This window comes from Glycine max, chromosome 9 (genome assembly GCF_000004515.6).
Source record: "Glycine max cultivar Williams 82 chromosome 9, Glycine_max_v4.0, whole genome shotgun sequence".
NCBI classification, from domain to species: domain Eukaryota; kingdom Viridiplantae; phylum Streptophyta; class Magnoliopsida; order Fabales; family Fabaceae; genus Glycine; species Glycine max.
The window spans coordinates 4,546,326-4,557,114 of NC_038245.2; the positions used below are offsets into that span (position 1 = coordinate 4,546,326).

The 10,789-nt window shown below is 28.0% G+C and overlaps 1 protein-coding gene across 1 annotated transcript; it reads right to left on the reverse strand.

Annotated features, from left to right (window-relative positions):
- Positions 1 to 2,396: 2,396 nt before the first annotated feature.
- LOC100806234 (protein RGF1 INDUCIBLE TRANSCRIPTION FACTOR 1) lies at positions 2,397 to 8,219 on the reverse strand. Its single transcript, XM_003534823.5, has 4 exons — positions 7,683 to 8,219; positions 5,901 to 5,975; positions 5,492 to 5,632; positions 2,397 to 3,072 (listed from the first exon to the last, which is right to left on the reverse strand). Exons 1-4 carry the CDS (start codon positions 7,938 to 7,940, stop codon positions 2,770 to 2,772), a joined length of 777 nt encoding a protein of 258 aa, XP_003534871.1. The 5' UTR covers positions 7,941 to 8,219; the 3' UTR covers positions 2,397 to 2,769.
- Between the last annotated feature and the right edge of the window lie 2,570 nt (positions 8,220 to 10,789).

Sequence of the window (10,789 nt, forward strand, 5' to 3'; positions counted from 1 at the left end):
CGTAGGTCAGCATCAAGTTAAAATTAAATTTTTAAATAGATTATATAACTACATAGTTTTAAAATATTATAATAATAATAATTAAATTTTATACAAATAACAATTTTATTATTACATTGTTTGTGGTTATTTTAATACACTGACTTACTAGGTTTAAGCTGGTCTTTCTTAATGGCCCAAAATAAGTTTCTTAGGAGTAACCTAACCTATTTTGATCTCTAAGCATAGGACTATGCATTTGAAAACCAACTCTTGTCACTTAATTAATTAACGAGAAGCACAAATGTCATAGAACAATTATTTCAAAAGTTTAACATGTTGATAATTGATACATGTTCATAACAAATTTATATAATACGCCTATTCAGGTAATGGCATTTCACTCTTAAAAGTGTAAATAATTTATATGCCTAACCTTTATTTAATTAGAATAAATGGGTGACAAAGATCAAAGCTCTTGATGGCTGGATATTCATAAGCTAGATAACAATAGAGAAAGAAAAGGCAAAAGGAGAGAATAAAAGGGATTATATATATGTAATAGTTAGCAAAAAAATAAAAAGTGAACTTCGGAGCGACAGGAGGATAGTTCACAAAGTACTTGTGAACAACATTGCGAAATGTTTCTGAAAGAATAATTTCATAAGGATAAAATATCATCTCACATCTTTTTACACTTTGTTATACTTGAGTTTGATCTTGTCATTCATCATCATTCAACCATTGTTATTTGTTATAAGTTTAACGTCTTTTAATCGATGGTGATTAAGTAAGTGCAATATAAAAAGTTCATGATTCAATTGGTATATAACAGAAGGACTACAGCTGAATGCAGTTATAGGCATATATGCCAATGTGTTCACTAGGAGGTGTGGGTCAGGGTATATATAATTAAATTTTTTATACTGAAAAATAGATTATTTTTACATTATTATTTAAAAATTCATTCTTTTATCAAATGTTTACCTAAAAAAAATTGTGTTTCAACTTATTACATGTCGTTAATCCTCATCCGTTGAGTGATAATATAACAAACACAATGTCACGTCATCACTTAATAAAAAACGACTAATGATAAATAATAAAATGAAACTGAATTTTTTTTCAAATAATTAATTAAAAAAAATAAATGTATAATAATCTCAAAATAATCTATATTTCAAAATTAGAAGAATTTGGTCTACCAATAATAGCAGTAAGAATTTTACAATTTGATTTATACTTGCAAGTTGGGATATTTCTAAGAATTCACTAAAACATGAAAATACAATATATTCTAAAATATTTTGAATCAAGAACTCGCCGTTAGACAAATCAAAGATATAAATTGATTCACCTTCAAGTCTAAAATTCTTAGGTCAAACTGCTACCTTTATTTTTCTTGAACACTTTTATAGGTCAACCTCTTGGGGGGATTAGTCTTATAGGTTCTTTTTATTTTAATAATTATTATGTCTTTTTACTAGGAATCACGAGGTAAAATAACAAAAAGGTAAAGTTACTGTGACTACGGCCTAGAACCTTCGAGTCTAAGATCCTATTGCAAAAAAAAAAAAAAAAAAAACCCAGAAATATTGTTTAGCTAAATATAAAGTTACTTTATGTATAAGCTAAAACAAATTTTGTTGTGATCTCATTCTCCCTGGGACTACGAGCCCATATACTATACAACCAAATTTCAGTTTCACACATATTTTAAATATATCACCAAAACACACCTTTATTAAGGAAAAAAATACACCTTTATATTATATAAAATATGGGAATAAAATTGATTTAAATGTAGGGACGTTTCAATTTTCAATTAAAGTATCAATATTTACTTATATGATTATTTGTGACTCATTTGATATAAATTTTTCTAATATTTAACTCCTCTATGGATAACAATTACTTCTAATATTTTTCTACAAAATAATTCAATCAAATTTTTTTCCTAAATATAAAACAAACACTACAAGAACCTTTGGGCAAAATAATTATTTTTAACGTTATAATAAGTGAACAATACTCCTCGATAAAGCATCATTAATTCCCTTCTCAAAATTTTACCTTTGAATTACAATAGGATGTAGCAGGATCTAGTTTAAGAAGTTCTTTCAAAAAGTATAATTATAGATGATCTGCCACTATATATATAATATCTCCAGGAAGAATTTACTTGATTGAGAACTCTGAAAATTAGAATGAACATCTAGATCATTCATACATTGTTGAGATAGGAAAATCCCAAATGATAGCTTCAGAGAGAGAAATTAAGCACAGTGAAAAATTATTATATATATGAACATTAAAAAACTCATTGATAAAGGCTTCTTTCTTATACTCTCTTATAATTTCATCCAAATTACTATAATCTAAGGCTTCAAACTAAAAAGAATACCAAACACAGCATATAAGATAAAGGGGGAATATTTTTCCATTTATACAACAATACATCTCATAAATAATGCATAAGCCAAATTTTCATTGCATCCAAATACAAAATCGGTGGTTTCAACAACCGCCCAAGATGTCAAGGAAAATCCTAACTATGCATGATGCACATACCATAATTGCATTCATAAAAAAGCTCTTAAAACCAACCACGCCCTTAAATGAAATCTAGTAAAGAAAGCACATATTACAAATATATAGTTTTTTCTTCCCGATGCATATATGACTAGTTATAACTAAAACTCAAAATTTTTATTTTGGTCATAACTTTATACTAATATATTATTAATTAAAAATTCACCGCTTTTATTATAATTATAATAATAATGATATTTAGGAGAGAGGGGCCCTATGAGGAGCACCCTTTCTTCTGCTGCCAAGAGAGAGGACGATCCCAGGAAGGAACCTGTTGGCCTTGCCCTTCTTCACGTTGTTATTAGGTTCGCATGAAATTACCGAATTGCTAGTGGCCTCAGTGTTGGAGTAGGAGGAACTAGGGGCAAATTGGGTATCTTCATCAATTACCTCTGAGCCATCCACTCTTAGACCCTCGAACTGGGAAATTGCAAAATCAGATTCATCGAATCGATGTAAAATGCTGCCCAAGCTTTGACCCGCGTACACCATGTAATCAACCTGCACTTAATCATGCTTTACAATATTAACATAATTTGATAGTACTAATAACAAAACAACAAAGTTTACAATATTAATAATTATAAATATTTTTAAAAATACAAAATGTTTAACAAGTGCCTTAAAGGCTTGATTAATAAATAAAAAATATAAAGTTGCATAAATAAAATGTTACCCCTTACTAATACACTATCTCAACGTGATTTACAATGAATTCAATTATAGCTTTAAATATAAAAAAAAATTAATTATTGATTCCTTAAGTACTGTTCTTAAAATACTTATTTAAAAAACCCTAAGTACACATTTAAACAATAGTATATGTATTGTATTCTCAGTTATGTTGATTTTGCAAGTTTAATTTACTTTAATTATAGAAATAAAATATTAACTAAGTTAAAAAGAACCTATTTTAGTCATATACTACAACGATTAAATAATGAATTTAAATTTAATTATGTATTGAGATGCATGTGATGATATGAATGGTTTGGCATTTCTAGTGCAGCTCCGTCAGATGATAATTGAGAAGCACTTTCTGCGACATGCAAGTGATATTGGAGGCAAGCATAGAAGGTAGGGCTAGGGTGGTGTTAAGAAATGACATGACTCTTTATAATGTTATCAGGGTACGGATAAATAAAATAATAATGTTATCAGGGATGGGGAAAAGGTCTTGGAACTTATTAAACCTGGGTTGTGGTTATGTTGTAGATTCAAGGACTCAAGGGTGTGTATTCTTTTGTTGATTATGCTGTAGATTCAAGGACTCAAGGGTTTTCTATGGTTGATTGGTTAATCAATCCTAGTGTAGTGTGTCTGTATTGATCAATGTTATAAAAAATTGTGATTGATGTATGGATTATGAATTTCTGATACACCTGATACGCTCTCAATATATAGATTCTCTTTGCTGTGGGAAAAAAATTGTATTGACATGCATTAAATAAATCATGTTTGAAATAATTATATGAATTCAACTTTTGAATAGGAATGCATAAAATATTTTATTAAAAATAAACCCTTTGAAACGGTGAAGATGAACTTCATCAGTTACTAAGGATATAGCATAAAATATTTTCTTATAAGTAAATCCTCATTTTGTTAACATCACAATTGAAGCGGTGAAGATGAACTTCAGTTACTAAGAATATAGCATAAAATATTTTCTTAAAAGTAAATCCTCATTTTACTAGCATCACAACTGAAGCGGTGAAGATGATGAACTTCAGTTACTGAGAATACACACCGACAATATTTTGCACCACGTAAAGTAGGTTTTATTATTATTTTTTCAAACATTTACTAATTTAAATGACAAAAAATGATAAGCATTAAAATTATTTATATCAATTTAGTTTTTATTAAATTATAATATAAATGATATTAGTCTACAGTAACAATAAGATATACTAACAGTTGATGTACTAATCAGATATATTAATTCTCTCATTGATATCTATTATAACATTAGTACATAATATTATTAGTTAGAGTATAGACAAACATCGTTTATAATTTAATCGTTAATTAGTGGTTAACATTATTTCAGTATATTATTTCACATTTAAGTCGATAAATGAAAAGCTAATTCATCTAATGTATAAAGTAATTTTTTTTTTTTTTTAAAATAGTCATTTACAAAAATATTGATGTAAAAATACATCTTTTCGAAAAGAAAAAAAAACGTGTTTGCGATATTAAAATATAATTTTGTTTGCATTGTGCAGCTTACACACCCCCGTTTTCTTCAAAGGGGAATGTTTGTGATGGAGTATGAGATAAAGTGAGAGGGAGAGAGAAAATAAGAAATGTAATGATGATGTAAAAAAACATAAAGTGGTAAAAAGAAGCAGCAAAAGAGATGGAAGGAAAAGTAGTGCAAGAAAATCGAAGTCCTTAATTTCTTCTAATTAACATCAGGAAAGTAAAAGAATTTGAAAGTGACTTGAATATTTCATAAATGCAAATATCAAATAGGGTAATTTTATTTACCCAAACAAGGATCCTATCAATAGTTTTCTACTTTATTTTTCTTTTCTCACATCAAATGATCCATAAAAAAATAATAACAAGAAATTTCCTTTCCATTTCCGGAAGACAACATTATAATTTGTCATATTTAGTGATGCACTCGATGGATGGAATTAAATTGATTTCCTTTTTAAAATAAATCTGCTGTAAACTAATATGAAATTAAGAAATGTTCATCAAGAGAGAAGGTAAGATTTGAATCCCCCAATATAAACACACACACATTCCCTTGCAAGACCTACGTATTATAAACCTTTTAATTTTAGCATTATCGATGTTGAAAGCTTTTACTAAAAATATAATTTAGATTTTGACCACTAATTTGTTTAAGACTAAAAGAAGAAAGAAAGAAAGAGAGAGAGAAATCAGATGAAAAAAAAAGAACCTTGCATGATAGAGAACAGAAATGAAATGGCTCCTGAAGAATCCTGTCACAAGTGAAGCAAGCGTTGGCAAGACCTTTGCATGTCCTTGATTGTGGCCTCTGATTTAAGAATACTACTTTGGCGCTGTTTATAGTATAGGGCTGCCATGTATCCAATACAAACAAGGAATGTCCAACCATGATTATTCTTTCAAAAATATAATAACAAAAGGATATTTTATAATTATTACAACCTGAAATTATTTCGATATTAATTTAATACTATCATATAGTAGTAGTATTTATTTAATTGCATTTACTTTCTCGATGAAAATTAAATAATTAAACATATATCGGACAACTCAATTGTTGTAGTATATAAAACTGCAAACTTTTTTCATGTTGTTCCTTGGCAGAAAATTTGTCTGACCTGAATATTGGAACAATCAATGAGTTTTTCCAGATCATCTAATCGAATCACATCGTGGTAAACATACCTTCGCACCTGTGACAAGGTATAAGAGCCTCTCGTTATTGGTGATTCAAACAAATGAGGTTAAAAATAAAAACAAAGATAGTAGTACTAGTACTATAATTTCCATATTTATATCAACAAAGTTAGCTCAAGTTTCTAGTATCCACCTTTATATCTCTCTCTTTTTTCTTTTTCTTTTTTTCTCTGGGGGGGTAAACTTAACTGACACCAGTTACTAGCACAATTAATGAAATGTGAGACTTAATTGGGAGGAAAAGGGTACTGTAAATTGTGAGGAGTTAAATTAAATGAGTCTTAACTAACACCTTGGTGGTGTGAAGCTTAGCTTCAATCAATTCAAGGGGGGTTAGGGAAATTAAATGAAGTGGGGGAATAATTTGGGAGAAGTGATGGGGTTCCTATGCAAATTATTAAATAATGGGACACAGCATGGAATTGGGAACTAGTGGGTCAAACTTTTCGCTTTCAATGAAAGGAACAGCTGATAAACCCTTTGCAGGGAGAAATGGATAAAAAAGAGATCTTCCATTAATGGGAAAGAAACCAAAATCAAAAAGGGGAATCAAGGAAGACATGGTGTGAACCATTATGGCAACCATATGCAAATATGCATAAACACAGATATGGGGAAACACCAAATACAATGAGACAATATTGGTGAGTTCAACCAGGCAATTACTCAACAAGAAGCAAAAAAGCTTCTTTAATTTCAGAAAACAAAATACTCAATTGTTCTTTTTTTTTTCTTCTTTTCAATTTTAAAAATAGGGGGAAAAATCTAGCAGAAGGAAGAAACCCTGTAACCCCATTGACCGCATTATGGAAGACATTCAAAAGAGAAATTGCTTGAACACAATTAAATTAATTAATTAACAATCTCATTTGATACACTCTTGTGGGAAAGATAAGCTCACTCTTGTTTCTTTTTCTTCTTTCTTTTTCTCAATTTATTACAAGATTCCAGAAAAGGGATTTTTGAGTGAAGTGTTCGCAGATAATTAACACTGAGAAGGAAGGAAAATATTTGTGTGGCCATATTTAATTTCATGGAAATTGCTATGAAATTCATCTGAAATGAGCAGCTGATTAATTGAACCAATTTTAGAACTGTTCAAAGAATTAAAAAAAATACTAGATGCTGCTGCTGCTGCTAGGTATTTTTTTGCATATCCTCGAAAGAAAGTTGCATGTGAGAGAAAACACAATCAAACAAGGTGACAAGAAAGTGGTCTTCAAAAGGAGAATTTCGATAAAATCCTGGGAGATCCGTCCAGCTGCATCTGAATTGAAAAAGTTTGAAAGGCAAAAACTCCAAAATAGGAAAGAGTAACAACAAACGGCAAAAGAAAAATTCTACAAGAAAGGACCAACTAGCTAGTATGTAGCTAGGAACAGGTAAAAGTTCAGGTGGCTTCGAAATACCCATCAAACAATTGGAGGAACCAACAAGGCCTAACTGTTGAAGCAAAAAAGACTCAACTTGCAAAAAAAAAAAAAAAATCATCACATCACGTGAATAAATTTTCCACTAACCCTTTTGAAAATTGAAGGTGACAAGATGAAAGGCAGAAAGAAAGAGAGTATGGAAGCATCAAAGATGAGACCTTTTTTGGATCAAGAAAGAAAGAAAGTAAAATTGAAGAGAAAAGAGTGGTGTAATGGAAAATTGAAAGAAAAAGAAAAAAGGTGAAATCAGGGAATTGGATAATATAATACCTGGAGTAGAGGGTGAGAGCGGTGGGAAGAGAGGCAGTGGGGGCAGATGCTAAGGCAACAGTGCAAGCAAAAGACGTTCTTCTCGTTCTTCCTGCGATCCTGGTGGACCCCACAACCACCAAAGAATGTCTCAGCCATCAACCTCTCTAGCCATGCAGGCTTCTCATTCATATTCATACTCATGTCTCCTCCCCCACCACACCCTCCTGATGATGATGATGTTGTTGTTGTTGTTGTGCCCATCATGTCTCTCACCATTATGAATGAATATCAATATGAATCAATTTTTATCTCTCTTGCTTCTCTTGTTTTGCTTTGGTCCCTAACCTATTTTTCTCTCTCTCTCTCTCTCTCTGATGATGATGAATGATGAATGATGATATGATGGATGGATATTTATGAGTTGAGGCCTCTGCCTCTCTGCTGCTATGCTAGCTACTTGCTTATGTCAACTGCTTGATGTTGATTTTCTTTCTTCTTTTTTTTTTTTATATGGTGAAGAGAACCCTAGCCAAAAGAACTTAATAACATCTCTCTCCATTATTCTGTCTATTTATAGAAGAGATGGGCGGTTTGGAGAGAGAGAAAAACAGTGAACAAGACAAGAATCCAAAAGAAAAGAAGAATAACAATTAAATTTAATACATTTGATAAATTATTGAATTTCTTACACATTTATTGGAATTGAATTCTCTAGTAGAGCATATAAAGAAAATTTCATTAAAAGAAGTAAAATTCACTTTAATAATTTTTGTGTTTCCAGGATTAGTCTAGGATCTAGTAAAATTCACTTCCAAACTATGATAATACTTTGTTTTCAAAGGAAAAAAATTAATTACTAATAATAATAAGGAATATGAAATTGGAAAGAGAGAGAAGAAACAGTGACAGAAATGAATGGTGTGGTGGAAAGAGCAGAGTGGTTTTAATGGCGGGAAGACAGCCCACCAATCTGTACTGTCTGTGCATACTAACAATTTTTCCCCTCAGTCATCTGAGCACTCTCCACTATGACACAACCTCATTTATTAAGGTCTCCCACTTTTACATTTGACCAAATGTTCTTACTGGTTACCCCATTTACAACTAAATACATGTTTCTATAAATATATATACATATATATGTTTCTTTTAAAATATTATAATGAGAGTTTAATAGTTATCAATTTTACACTATCTAAGTACAAATTACTGTAATATAATTTTTAAAATAATAATCATAAAATTTAATAAATTTATAATATATAAAGAGTACGTTATAGTTAGAGAATGATATAAAATTGTTTTTACATTGAAAGTCTATAATATATTTTCTCATATAATAAATAATTTAATTTGAATATATTAATAATAAAAAACCGTTTAGGCTTAATCATAGTTAAGTTAATAGGGCTTTAATTATGCTAATTAAATCTCTAATATCATAAATTATAATTTTAATCTCAAGATTTCAATTACGTCAATTGGATTCTTAAGTAATTATAATTATACAATTTTACAATCTTAGGTATATATACTATATATATTATCAAGAATGGTGGGTCTATTCAACAAAAGAACTAAAATTATATAATTGTGATACCTTATAAACTCAATTGACACAATTAAAATATAAGAGATTAAAATTAAATATTTATAAAATATTAAGGACCTAATTGTAACAATTAAAACCTAAGAACTAAAATAACACGGCTACAATACTTTGGAAGCCCTAAAGAGCAATTCAATCAAACTTTTATATTGTCTGTCATTTAAAAATTAAAATAAATATAATTTATAAGATCATTATTATAAAAAAGTGTTAGAAATATAGTTTCGAAGAGCATCATAATAAAAGTTGTTTAATGAATTACTTATTAAAAAAATATTAATGTGTCATATGATTTTGATTTGTTTAAATTGGAGATAAATAACTATTACTCATTAGTTTTTTAACTTTGTATTAAATATAAGATAAAAAAGAGAATGTTTGAGTTAAACAATTTGTTAATATAAATTTTCATTTGAAATAAAATTAATTGAATTGCTTATATGAACACCATCTAAGGTTCTCTAACATGCAAAAATTGATTTGTATAGTTGTGTTGTAAAAATTCTTCACATTATCAATGCATAATATATATATATATATATATATATATATATATATATATATAACTTTGATAATTATTGTATTATTATACAATTTTTAATTAGATGATGTTTTTTTAAAAACTTATCGTTGAATTGAAATTTTTTCCACATAAATCACATATGCAAAATTTCATATTAATAAAAAAAATTATGTGTTATCTTGTTCATACAGACTAAAATAAATGTAATATAAATATTTTAAAATATATTAAAATATGGATTATTTGATTATCTTTTTGTGATTGTTCAATTTTGACAAAATTTGACACAGACGATCTTGATAACATGTAGATATAATTCAAAATGATGTAAAAAATAAAAATTACATTATATATTAAATTATAAAAATAGTGTAATAATTATTAAAGTTATATGGGTCTAATTTGATCTATTGTCTCTCTCTATATGCATAATAGGATGTACTAATATTAAATTTTGAAATTTTTCAAATGGTATTTCTAATAATATCTTGTTAAAAAAATATTCTTTTAATTACTAAATTAAGTACTATTGTTATATAATAATTTCCAATACAAAATTTTATGATATTTATAGTTTATAAATATACAATTTACTAGAAATTATTTTTTATATTTTAAATAATGAAAATCAGATGGTGTAAAAAATATTAAATTGTATAAAATCTTATGAATATAATTTAGTTTATAAAAGTATAAAATTTGAAGAAAAAAAAGTATAAAATTTAATGGTTAGATTAAAACAAATACTTCTTCACCAAAAAAGAGATTAATAAAATATTAGTTTACTTTTGATGTCCATTAATCTTATCCTTCTCTAAATATAAATTTAAATAGCCATCTTAAGGAATTATATGACTTTTAAGAAAACTTGACTTATGTGTTTTAATATTGATTATTCATTATATGATCTACTCCCTCTAATTTTAAATATATAAAAAAATCAGACACATAAAAATGTTAATTAACTTCATTTAATTTTTCCAATTCTATCTA